Source organism: Alternaria ventricosa, assembly GCF_023758065.1.
Source record: "Alternaria ventricosa strain BMP 2768 chromosome Unknown scaffold_15, whole genome shotgun sequence".
Lineage (NCBI taxonomy): Eukaryota > Fungi > Ascomycota > Dothideomycetes > Pleosporales > Pleosporaceae > Alternaria > Alternaria ventricosa.
In genome coordinates, this window is record NW_026055695.1 from 241,166 (window position 1) to 253,742 (window position 12,577).

Sequence of the window (12,577 nt, forward strand, 5' to 3'; positions counted from 1 at the left end):
GATTATACCAGGTCGGTGGCTTAATCCGCACGTCGAAGGAGTATTATAAGTGGACGTGTCTTGAATAAATCCCGATGCGTTTGCTGGCAACAAAACACCCCGATTAGATGTGTTCACAGCGAATGTCGATGATTGTTGTAAGGTGGTAGTAGTCCAAGAAAAGACCTGCGATATACTTATTTGTCGCAAGCGCTATTCACCAGGCATCCAGATGATGTGTATAGATTTACCTAATAGCATTCATCGTCATGACTTGGGGTTAAGAAAAAGGGCGGTGGATGGCAGCCTGAGCTAAGGAGTGGCTGTGCACACTGTGCAGCCGATCCAATGCAATCAGCTTCAACATCAGCCTCTCAAGGCTCTGTTAGGAGAAATATTCCTCGCTTGGGTAATGGTCACCTGCATGATGCATCCAGTGAGTGGAGACTGCATGTGTCGAAAGTGCAGTGGCATCGCTAGGTCGAATGAGAGCGTTCACGCGCAAACAGCGTGGCTCCAAGCAAGGCTGAGTGGCGTTCACTCTGAATTTTGGGATCAATATCCTTTGCGCACGAAGGGCGACTGAAGTGGCTGAGATGCATGCTGCTGTGGATACGGACGCATCATTACCGACTTTGGTGAGAAGAACCGGCGACGCCGGTCGTGAAGTGCGGGCTAGCCGGTGAGTCAAACGCCCACGATGGTACTGCCAGTAACACGAAAGGCGCTGACTCAAAAGGTTAGCGAGGTAGCAGCAAGGCAGCAGCAGGGCTGAAATGTGATGGGTTGGTTCATATGCAGATGGCGAAGTGAGGGCTGTGGCGCACCGGTGGGCTGCTGCAATCCTCCGCATGTGCTCGGGCTAGCGTATTTCTGTATATGGTCTTGGCACTATATGAGGCGGGCTGTAAGCTTCAGAATTTCCCCTGCTTGCTCGCGACTTAGAAGAATGTTGCGATAGATCTCAGAAACGAAATGATCAGAAGTGGTGATGAGATTTCATTGGTAGACATGCCGTCTGGATATCAAACGCCCCTGCGCCCTTTCTTTTGCCGTTCATCTATGCTAGCCTCTCTAGTTACCCAACCAGTCTAGGAACTCTGGTGTGAAGTAGCTGACCACTATTGAAGCTCCCGCTCGGAGTATGCCCTGCGTAGCCTCTTCCGCCATCTGCCTCAGGTCGAACACACCTGCAGCTGCGGCTGCGTGGATCATAGCGTATTCCCCAGACACTTGGTATGCAGCGATGGGCATATCCTTGCCAATTTCCTTTGCATCGCTAATGATGTCAAGGTACTGGCTCGCAGGCTTGACCATGATGATGTCCGCACCTTCACCAATATCTCTGACAATGGCTCGTCGTGCCAGACCGCGGCCGCCGGGAGGTAATTGGTAGCATCTTCGGTCGCCAAACGAGGGCACTGAGCCTGCAGCGTCGCGGAAGGGACCGTATAAACATCCTGAGAACTTGGCGGCATATGACATCAGCACGACCTGGTGCGAGATGCCCGCTTCGATGAGCCTCAGCTTGATGGCGCGTATGCGACCGTCGTTCATATCCGAAGGCGCAACGCAATGCGCGCCGGCATTGGCATATGAAAGCGCCACATCCGCAATCCGCTCTACTGACAATGCATTGTTCAAGCTGCCATCCTCCTTGAGGATACCGCAATGGCCGTGTGAGGTGTATTCGCAGAGGCAGACGTCGGCGACGATGAAGAGGTCGGGGAATGCTCGTCGGAGCAGGCGGATGGCCTTGATGACGGGGCCCTTGGGGTCGTCTGCGTTGGTGCCCAAAGCGTCCTTTGCTGAAGGTGCAAGTGGGACTCCGAACAATATGACCGACTTGAGGCCCTTTGCGACTAGCGGGGTGAGGTATGGCACGACCTTGTTCAGGCCTCGGCGGTGGATATTCGGTAGGGAGGGGATGAGTATCTCTTCGTCAGGCTGGTCGGAAATGAAGAGGGGGTAGATGAGCATCGACTGCACCAAATGTCAGCTTCCGTCATAGGCTCATGGCGTCATGCTTCTCACCTTTGTGAGCTGTCGCTCGGCCTGCCATGCTCGCGACAGAGGGTGGCTGTATCCTCCATGCAATTGACTCTTGATATCTCCGGATATGCTCACGCTCGTCGCGGCAGTGCTGGCGTAGGATCGGGTGGAACGCGCTTCCGATATTTGAGAGCGCAGGTCGGGTCGCTCTGGCCGTTCCGAATTGTTCCGGTATGCGATGTCTGAGACGAGCGAGGAGAACGACATGGCAGGGAGGAAGCAAGAATGTCTCGTAGGTTGGTGAAGGGATCAGAAAGTTCAAGTCCCGCCTGTGCAAAGAAAGTGGAATACCGCTGACGTTGGCGTCGGGGAAAGGTGGCGTTCGTAGTAAATGCGGACAGCCGAGGCGTCAAGTTTCACTCCGACTAAAGCGATCGCACTGCAAGTTTCAGAAAATTGGAGTACGGACAGACACGGAGACGAGTTGAAGGTATCGGAATGAAGAGAAGAGTTTAAGGCTCAATTCTGGAATCTACATACGATGCGGCGACTACTATACGCATACAAGCTGCAAATTGTCTCCGGTGCCCAATCATATGCGCAGGATTACTGAGAATCAGATGCGGCCTAGCGTCGGATAATGTTAGTCAGCGCTGAAGTCGAGAAGTCGGAACGGGTCTCGGGAATCTTGGAAGCGCATCAACTTCATCACATGATGCATCGCCGAAGTAAACACCTGCGCAGTCGCGTTCCGAGCGCTCACGATCGATCCTCAGCCTCTTCACGACAAGATGATGTCGTTGTTTCGAGTCGCGAATCCAAGCGGGGCGTACGCCTTTTATGACGATGTGGCTGGCTCACAATTTCCTCTTGCCGTCTCCCCACCATCTCGACTTCACCCTTTTCATCGGCCCTTTTACAATGGGGTCTTACTTTTGTCTTCTACAGTCGCCATCGCTCAGTAATCGCGACGTCTGTTGCCGCCGCTGATCAAGATCAATCTCAACACGACCGGACGTGACTACTCTGCAAAGTTACCCTTCAACTCAACAGTCTCAACGCCTAGTATGCGATGCGAGCCAGCACCGAGATTAAAATGGTACCGTAACCGTAGTATCCTAATCAGATGCAGACGCCGGACATCTAACGCTACGTACGAAGTCTCTGTCGTATCCCCACCAAAACCAATACGGACAGGACCCTGCAGGGAAAAGCAACACTACAAAACGAAAACATCAGCTTCGGATTGCGATGTTGTTGAGACAAAGGGCAAAGCGGGGTCGACTTCTCAACCTATGAGACCTTTCGATAACCCGCTGAATTCGCTTACGGCTCGCATGGACACAACGTGTATACCGACGTATTGCTTTCTTTTTCGACATCCCAAGACCCCGCTGCCCCTAGCTCGAACCCTAACTTCGAAAACAAACATCACAAAGCAAAACCTCTATACCTAGCGACCATACACGGCACTCGGTTAGTCTAAGAAGAGAAATGCCGTCCAATAGTGCTACACCATCATTTTCATTATTCCTACTAGTCTAGGAAGCACTGGGCGCTACTCCGAGTGCCGCGTCGCTCCCTTGACGGTTTTCACTGCAAGCCGACAGAAACGGCAGTCCATAATCACTGTACTGACATGGATGATTGCGCGCCGTCAGCGCGGGGCAGCTAACGTTAGACCCCGTAGGCCGTTCATCATCTTGGTATTGCGCATATCACGACAAACAAAGTATAAGCCGTGCGTTCTTGTGAAAGATAAACACCAGGTATATATGTAGAGGGCATGCAAGGCACACGAATCCTTCTTCACCCCTGCACACATCGCAACTCCACTCCACTCGGTGACTCGTTTGACTGTTCCAATCATGTCTGATCTACGCTCTCCCACCGTTGCTGTCAACTTGACATTGATTGTGTTGACTTCACTCGCTATTAGCTGTCGTATTGGGAGGAAGATCAAGATACTGAGCAGCTTTGGCTGGCATGATGGTGAGCTCAGTCTACTTGTCCCTACACGAGTCATCATACTAACTCACACGAAGCTCTTGCTGTCTTTGCCGGGTCTTGCGCCATTGTCCTATCATGCATTCAGATGTACGCCACTCGTCTCGGAGCAGGCCTACACGAGGCAGACATCGACCCAGCCAACATGGAGATGCTCCTCAAGGTACATCAATCCCAACTCACGATCACCATCTTCCACTCACTAACTCAACACCCCAGATGGTCATGGCCGCCCTAATCTTCTACTTCTCCGTCAACTGGGCCGTCAAGCACTCGCTACTCATCTTCTACGCCGAGCTCACCTTCGAGCCGTGGGCCCGCCGTTGCATCTTCATCATGCACATCGTCGCCTTCTCCTTCGGTCTTACCTGCGTTGTAACCAGCATCTTCCAATGCATCCCCGTGGCAAAATGGTGGGACCCAACCATCGAGGGCTACTGCATCAACCTGAGCGATTTCTCCTACTTCAACTCGGTCTTCATGGTGGCCTGCGATGCCGTCCTCTATGTCCTTCCCGTCATCTTCACCTGGAATGTCAAGCTCAGGCGCCACCACCGCATCGCCGTCAACTTCCTCTTCGCCCTGGGCGGACTCGTCCTCGCTGCAAGCGCAACTCGCGTCTACTTCGTCCACCGACTCGCCACAATGGGGGATTTCCCCTTCCAATACGCCGCGTCCATGATCTGCGCCGTCGTGGAGAACCATCTCGCCGTCATTGTCGCCTGTGCACCTAGCATCAAGGCTGTCCTCATCCGCTACTACCCCAGCCTGCAAAGCAAGTTCGAACGTATCATCAGCGACGAGGGCTCCGGCTCAAAGGGCAAAGCATACCGGACTGGAAGCAGCGATCGTGCTACATATGACCCTGAGGCTGGAACCAATGGTAGCGAGGATGTCAAGCTGCAAATTGTTAAGACGCAGGATGTCAAGATTGAGAGGCCAGATGCGAACCGCATGATCACTGGTAGTAGTGGCAAGAGTGAAGGCAGTCTGCTAGGACGCTGGTGGCGGGCGCCTAATAACTGGAATGTCAGCGTCGAGAGTCAGGGCAAGTGAGAGTGAAGATTTTGTATATTCGTAGTCGTCTCGAGGTTGATTCCCCCTTGCTTCTGTTCAGTATCATACCCATATAATCCTCAAACACAAAGTTCATCTTCATATCCACCACTTCTCACACGTCCGTCGTCCTCCACGCCCCCTCATCGTCTTCCAATCTCACCCCCAAACCCCCCCGAGTACCTCCCGCCCTCACTCCACATCCTCCCACTCCTCCTCCCCACTCCCAACCCGAGGCACCCCACCCGGCCCCAACAACGGCCTATTCCCCCCAGTCCCAATATGAACGAAGCCAAAAGGCTCACCAATGCACATCTCCCTCTCCTCTTCATACTCAACTTCCTGCTCACCGAAACCAAGCGCAATCTTGATCTTGGCCCACAATCTCTTCCAGAAACCGTCCGAAGACTCGATGACCTCGGCTTCGGTGACAGGCTGCGGCAGCGCGGTGATGCTGGTGTCTTGTGCGTCTTTGAGGTTGGCGAGTGTGGGGTTCGCGAGATGGTGGGATGTGTTTGGTCGCGAAGAGGAATTGGCGTCGGCGAAGAGGATGGAGGTCATGGGGAGGAGGTGCTTTGAGTCGTTTTGGGCCATTTCGTTTTGAGGCGCAATGGTGTGGATAGTGGGTGTAGTGTGATGTGCTTTGCGCGCTGGTGTTTGTTAGTGGCTGTATTGCAAAGCTTTGCAATGCGAGTGTAGAGCTACGGCCAGGTTGTAGCTGGCTACGAGTCTGAGAGAAGGGAGATATCTCTTTGTTGTGGTCGCGTCGCGTGTCTCAGTTCGTTTGTTCGCAGGTTGCGTCATTGCGCAAACGGTGGGTTGGATGCGACGGTGAGCGCGAGTTGCGTACGCGGGGTACGGGCGCGCTGGTAGTGGTCTGATCTTGGGGTGAATAAAGCGTTCATATTGTTATGAGCAGAGTTATTCTCCATGAACTTTCTTATGCGCTGGAGTAAAGTGCGTGCTCTTATCGAGACGGTGTACTACTACAATGCGACTGGTTCATCGCCTGAGTCCGGCTCGCGACGGCTCTTGACCTATTGATAATCGTGACGAGGCAGTACAGACTTTATGCGGTGTGCCACTTGATGCTAGAACCTCCAAGTTGGTCTGATGCCCTGGTTATACCCAATCATCGTGCGCTGCTTGAGAACATAGCCTTAGGCCTCAGGGCAACATTCATTGCAAACGCGCTCACCGTCTCCACGGCTTGGGATTTACAGCATATCGCTGGCAGAACTGAACTCCATTCTCTGCTCTTGAACAACTGAAAACGATATCACAACATCTAGGGAGTAGCGGAAATCGAGCTAGGGTGTGTTTCGTATATCGTGGAAGGCGCGGTGGTACTTCGGTTGTCGTCGCGTCCACTTCAAGGCTCGTTCGTTGTTACTGCCCGTACGCGATCAGAATTGTGTAAAATCCCAAACTCATGCCTACAAAAAGAGGAAATAGTCGCATCCATGAGAACTTTCGAAGTGGATATATGCGCGTTCAAGAAGGTCGAGCCAAGAAGGACGTTGGCAGTCGCCGCGCGGCGCGACTACCTGAGTAATCAACCGGGCTTATGTACCTCAAACCCAGACAAACCGAAATCGCTCCCGTTCGCATCCGTCCGCTTGACAAAACATCAAGATCAGGTCTGCTGCAACATCGCTTCCCCAGATTCCGTTGCCGATGGTTAAACAATCTGGGGTAAAGTTGTCCACGGAACGATTTGTGCCACCAATCACACGATACAACACCAACGATGCCTCCTCCACACTTCCCCGCAAAGTCACGATGGCAATGGCAAACAGCGCGCATGTTCGATAGTCGGCCCGTAGAGGTAAGCGCGACGGAATAATTACAGACTGTAGTAATCGCGTAAAGGGGTGCATTTCGTCAATCTAGTATAAGTACCCGGCCGTTCCGATGGACGGGTACCGAATACCAGGTCAATCGTTCTCTGCCGATCAACATGGTGTCTCGTCTGATACAGTTCCTTGCATTTGCAAGCACTCTTTCTGTTGCAACTGCCGACAAGTACACACGAACAAAGCCCGATCGGGGTGCGTTAGTCGTCGATGCATCCGGCGCAACCAACGGCAGTTACCCCAGCATCAGTGCTGCAGTAGACGCACTGCATAACAAGACCGATGCCCAGAAGATCTTCGTCGTCGCCGGAACATACAATGAACAAGTTTACATTCCTCCTCATGCTGGTCCCATCACCATACAAGGTTCCACGAAGGACGCCCGCGGCTACAAGGACAACGAAGTCACCTTGACATACAATCTCTCGCGCCAGACACCCGGTCTTGCCAACAACGACGCAACAGCCACCCTCCGCTTGAACACAACGAACATCCGCGTGTACAACCTAAACATCGCCAACACCTTCGGCGCAGCTGAGAAGAACGGACAAGCCCTCGCCCTAAGCGCGCAGAAGACAAACCAAGGATTCTACGGCTGCAAGTTCACCGGCTACCAAGACACCATCTACGCCAACATCGGGCGTCAGATCTACGCAAAGTCTTTCGTCAATGGCGCGGTAGACTTCATCTTCGGTCTACGCGCCATCGCGTGGTTCGACAAGATCGACATCGAGGCCATCGGTCCTGGCTGGGTCACTGCCAACGGTCGCGAAGCTGAGAACAACACGAGCATCTATGTGTTCAACCAGGTCAACGTCTCCGGAACCAACGGCACGAACTCGACCTTCCTTGGCAGGCCGTGGAGACCGTACTCCAGGGTGGTTTTCCAGGATAGCTATCTGAGTGATGTGGTGAAGCCAGCGGGATGGGCGAGGTGGGATGATATACAGAGTGTGGACAATGTTGTTTACCAGGAGTACATGAACTATGGACCTGGCGCAAACCCGGAGGCAAGAGCGAACTTTTCATCGCAGCGGGATGCGCGGATCAAGGCGTCGGATTTGTTTGGGCTGAACTTTGAGAAGGAGAATTGGGTTGATGCGGATTACTTGTAGAGATCTGATAGAGACTGAGGGAGACAGTGTTGTACGATAGACTTCAAAGAGCTAATAATTGTACCATTCGGTGCCCAGATGTGCTTCAACCCCGCGCCCTATAACATCGCGTGCTGCCGAGATGACAATAACGTACGTCGAAGACACTCATGACGGGCAACCCTGGTTCAGCTGGTAGTCCGAAAAGTCGTTGGAAGTTGTATAGTGAGCTGGGTGGTTGCGAATGAAGGCGGTTGGCAGGGTCGGAAAGTCCGATGGGCGGGAGTGGGATATCACGTGACCCTGTGCATCGGCCCGCGGGCGCGTGAGTTAACGCCCACCGACTTCGCGCAGGGAAAACTGACCATAGTGTAGCCAAACCTTCAGATCTTCGATAACTTCTATCCGCTGCGACGTCTGGTTCTGTAATGTGTGAGTAGGTGCCCAAGTTGATGCTGCCCAAGTCATATCACCCAACTTTTGGTATACGTCATCGTGCGGCCTTGATCGCGCACGCCCTAAGGCGCATGCAAACCTTTACGATGGAGATGGGCGCGCTCACATTCATTGTCCCATGTTCGCGCAGGTGTCATAGATGAGTAAGAGTGGATTTGTACGGGAAGCAGATGCCGACTCCCCAGAGATCGGCCCTGCGGCTTGATGATGACGTTTCGCCAACATCACAGGCACGTCAAGGAGGGTGTCTGATAAACATGCGCGGACATGTCGTTTTAACTCTCTGTAAACTGCGACTTGATACTTTCGTAATCCCGTAATCTACTCGAAATTCACCAGAAACAAAATGGCATCAAGATTCCTCCAAAGCTTCTCGCGCTCAGCGCCCATTGCGACCCGCTCTATCCAACAGCGAAGCGAAGGTGACTACCCTCACCCCAAAACAAATATCCAATCACTAACACACCTCCTCTCAGTCCTCGCACCAGTCATCACCCGCACATACGCCAGTAGCGCCGCACCAGGCCAATCATCCAACGTCTCAAACCCCCAAGCAAGCAGCGCCGAGAGCCAGTCCATCAACAAGAGCGCCTCAGTCGGCCAGACCGACAAGAACGATGGCGACCACGCATCAGTACAAAACCCGGTCAGCCATCCAGAACAAGACCGAGCAGGCGCGACGGAAGAGACAACGGAGAGTCAGGACAACATGAAGCATGACCCGAAGGAGTCGGATGCGAAGAAGAGGGAGAAGACGCTGAACTATGGGCAGAATAAGCCTTTGGATGCGGCTGATAAGTAGAGCTTGGCAAAAAAAAAAAATGGCTATTTGGCGAGCCTATGTAGGGTTGGCAAAGAACGCTACGAATGCTGCCGATGCGATCTTGACCCCAAACCAGGCGTGACGATGATGCCTATATGTTGTAAAAAGAAGCACACGGACCGTGTTTATTCATAATGGAGCCACTGCTGTTTCATCAATTCCGATGTACGAGAGGTCGAACATCCAATACCGGCCAGTGCTGTTCGTCGACGGAAAACCAGATCGATATGATGACAGCCGAAATAGGTTCGTCAGCAGATAGTTATAGAGCGCTGCCCACCAGCGAAACACGACTCCCATTCTATCCCCTTGATGTCGAAACTTCCCGAGAAATGCCCTAATCTCTCGTATACCTTGATTCCATAAGAATTAGTTTCCTTCAACAGCAAGCCTTCTGCCCAATTGTTTAGATAACCCCCACGGCCAAGTACTGCAAGAAGATGTTCGCTTCCATGATTGAGCTCCTCATTCGGTTCATCCATAATGACACGGAGCTTTCCACAGCACTCTTCAGTCAAGATCTTGATACCTCTCACTGCTCCTGGGTTTTCCAGCGTGCATTTAAGAGGTTTGCACCAGGCCCGAATGGTCAGTAACATCAAAGTCTCCAATTGTGGTCTTCCCTGGTTTTTGCCAACTGAGAAAAGCCTGTACTCTTTCGGGATTGCTATGAACTTCAGAAGCGGTCCATCAGTCATCCGCGTTCTGAGTCGACCATTCATTGATGCCCAACTCCATGTTGGCGTGACTACCCAATTACCATCCAAACTCTGGCTGGAGAGCTTGGACAGCCTATGTGGCGGTCTCTCATCAGCACGGAACAGAGTATCAGGCCAACGATGTGCTCTCCAGTTCAGGCTTTGTGGGAGCGTTTTCCAGAAATGACCAACAAGATAGGGGTCATCGAATGCGTGGCCCATACATTTTGAAACAGCCGAAAGAGCAATCAGTTTGTCCACATGAGGATATGTGAGCTCCCTCGCACTGTACTCCACAAGGATCTTAGACCAAGCCTGCTCTAAGATCCTGCTGTCTGAGGATTGTGGAATAGAAGGTATCTGGAGACTCAGGCGTTCACCTAAAACTTCCCTCCCAGATTTAGAACAGAGTGTGAAGCCATACGGAAGGGTTTCGCTTGCATTTGGGACCTCTCGACAATCCCAGAAGAGTTCGCCACGACCGAAGCTAAGGACGCGGGTAGCTAACAGGCGTTCTTGTAGAACCCATGCGCGACTTCCGATGGGTTGTTGATAAAGTGCCTGTTCGAAGTACTTGTTTGGTATAACAGTGTAAGCAGAATTTCCGGTGATAACCCCGTGTCTATTTCGCAAGGTCATCTCAGTAGTGAAAGGTAAGATAGTTTTGCCACTGTGTCCTCTCATGCAGCTCTGATCCGGGTGAGCAGCTTGTGCTAAAGAAACGTTGATGATGCAGTTCCAGTACACTTCTTGCATCCGACCGCACTCCGATCGCCAATCCTCACTACTTCCGATACCAGACTGTATAATACAGAGAGCATCGATCCAGAGGTAACGGATCCCGAGCCCTTCTATGAAGCGAATCGCCTCTTGAAAAGCAATAGGTAAGTTATAATAGATGATTCCGAGCCGAAAATCTCCCATATTATCCGCCGTAAGCTGAATGAAGCTAGGATTCGGGCCCCAGCAGTAACTCAAAGCAGCATAGGGGCCTAGGGGTTCTTCTTCCTGCGGCAGGATGAGGCGAACTTTATGGCCGCCAAGCTCGAGAAGCCGTGTAGGATAAGCATGTGGCTGTGTATGTTTCCGGCATTGCTCATGCGTGTCTACACAAGTGCTCATCCACTTCTGCGCAGCCTGGAGGGACTCGACCATGGGTATTGTGGACTCTCTGCCGTACGTACCGGCGTATACTGGGACATTCGCTGTAGGTGCTGCCGCGAAAGGCTCCCAGTCAAGGGTTTTTCGAAAGCCGTCCGCGACGCTTTTGTTTTCCCTCACCCTCGTGGTTAAACAGCAATGGTCAAGGATATCATCTTCGGGAAAATAACCGAACAACTTGTAGAAAGAATCGCCTGAAGAGCGACCGATGACAAGTTCGGTTTCCAAACCGTCCTGCAAGCTCGTCGCCTCTTCCCTTATAGATTTCCATAGGGGGGTACAGATGTAGCACCCGTCCGTTGCTGCTTTGGTGAGGGAGGCAAGACTGTCATGATGCTCGCGGCACCAAAAGCCGCTGGAGAACGCGCGTAAACAAGCTTCGCAAAGCATTTCGTCCGCTCTTCGAAGGCAAGTAGCTGTCTCATCGATGGAACGAAGGGACCGGTATGGTGATTGACAAAGTGTGGCCAGGTGCGTTTCAGCAAAACACTGAAAGGGGGACAGTGTGGATTTTCGTTGTGCACGCTGTGGATTGAACGATCCCAGTGCAAAAGTAGAGTGCGCAGGGACGCTTTAATTCATACGTGCGGGCGAAAGCCAGTGAGAGGAGTTGTGGTATCAGTACAAGGCGCTGCCATATTGCGAGACGTTGATGCGGGGTGGCAGCTGCCTACCTACCCTTGTATACAGCTTCGAACGTCAGGCTGCATAGAGCATCTATTTGTGCCACACCTGGGCATGCATCATGACCAGGCTGTATCAAAAGTAATGCCCCAAGTCGTTGTCATCGGGTCATGACGAGATGAGCGCGAGTACAAGTAGATGACCAGGCTGAGCCTTCGTTGTCGAATCATGCGTGACAAAATTCGCCGCCCTCGTCTGTCACCTATGTTCCTGTGCTTTGTGAAGGTCGCACGCATGGCTGCAATCGCACTAGTTCGCCTTCTGGTCCAAACGGCATCGGGCTGCTCGGGGCCGTTCTCCACGCCACATCGCACTCCTCCAACTGTGTGCGCCACAACGCGCAACCGTATCCGAAAAGGCGATTACTGTTCGGAGGAAATGAAAAGCAAGGACAAAGGCAGTTTGTTTCGCAGTTTCGAAACTGTTAAACGCGGAACAGCGGACACTAGTGTTTTGGCACGGGCGATCCACCAATGAGAGAGCACGAGACCGGCTTAGCGCCTCGGCAACGTCTCCTGTCGTTCATGCTGCGGTCCCTAACCTCCACAATAGTCCTAGGCCTAACGGCGAAGATGCCTCGCTTGGGCGAAAACACCAGGAGGTTTGAAACTTTGGTGGACGCCCCGATGGAAGGATGCCCTAGGCTGTGGCATGGTGGGCACGAGGCTTCGGCCTCAGGCATAAGTACCACGAGCGCGCCACTGTTTACGGTTTCTTCATCGCGCTTCATTCTCTTACCAACTTTACGATCTTTTCAACTTCTTCTATCGT

The 12,577-nt window shown here is 52.5% G+C and overlaps 5 protein-coding genes across 5 annotated transcripts; 3 read left to right on the forward strand and 2 right to left on the reverse strand.

The window, feature by feature from the left end:
• Window positions 1–1,053: 1,053 nt before the first annotated feature.
• HEM2 (Aminolevulinate dehydratase) lies at window positions 1,054–2,238 on the reverse strand (the record flags this gene model as incomplete). Its single annotated transcript, XM_049345904.1, has 2 exons — window positions 1,054–1,962; window positions 2,014–2,238. The coding sequence occupies 2 exons, from the start codon at window positions 2,236–2,238 to the stop codon at window positions 1,054–1,056; spliced, it is 1,134 nt and encodes a 377-aa protein (XP_049196837.1).
• A 1,885-nt stretch (window positions 2,239–4,123) lies between these two features.
• On the forward strand, window positions 4,124–5,034 carry J4E93_008002 (uncharacterized protein; the record flags this gene model as incomplete). The annotated part of the gene is made up of 2 exons (XM_049345905.1): window positions 4,124–4,141; window positions 4,198–5,034. 2 exons carry the CDS (start codon window positions 4,124–4,126, stop codon window positions 5,032–5,034), a joined length of 855 nt encoding a protein of 284 aa, XP_049196838.1.
• A 192-nt stretch (window positions 5,035–5,226) lies between these two features.
• Window positions 5,227–5,628, reverse strand: J4E93_008003 (uncharacterized protein; the record flags this gene model as incomplete). Its single annotated transcript, XM_049345906.1, has 1 exon — window positions 5,227–5,628. One exon carries the CDS (start codon window positions 5,626–5,628, stop codon window positions 5,227–5,229), a length of 402 nt encoding a protein of 133 aa, XP_049196839.1.
• A 1,366-nt stretch (window positions 5,629–6,994) lies between these two features.
• On the forward strand, window positions 6,995–8,005 carry J4E93_008004 (uncharacterized protein; the record flags this gene model as incomplete). Its single annotated transcript, XM_049345907.1, has 1 exon — window positions 6,995–8,005. One exon carries the CDS (start codon window positions 6,995–6,997, stop codon window positions 8,003–8,005), a length of 1,011 nt encoding a protein of 336 aa, XP_049196840.1.
• A 781-nt stretch (window positions 8,006–8,786) lies between these two features.
• On the forward strand, window positions 8,787–9,242 carry J4E93_008005 (uncharacterized protein; the record flags this gene model as incomplete). The annotated part of the gene is made up of 2 exons (XM_049345908.1): window positions 8,787–8,862; window positions 8,917–9,242. The coding sequence occupies 2 exons, from the start codon at window positions 8,787–8,789 to the stop codon at window positions 9,240–9,242; spliced, it is 402 nt and encodes a 133-aa protein (XP_049196841.1).
• Window positions 9,243–12,577: the final 3,335 nt, after the last annotated feature.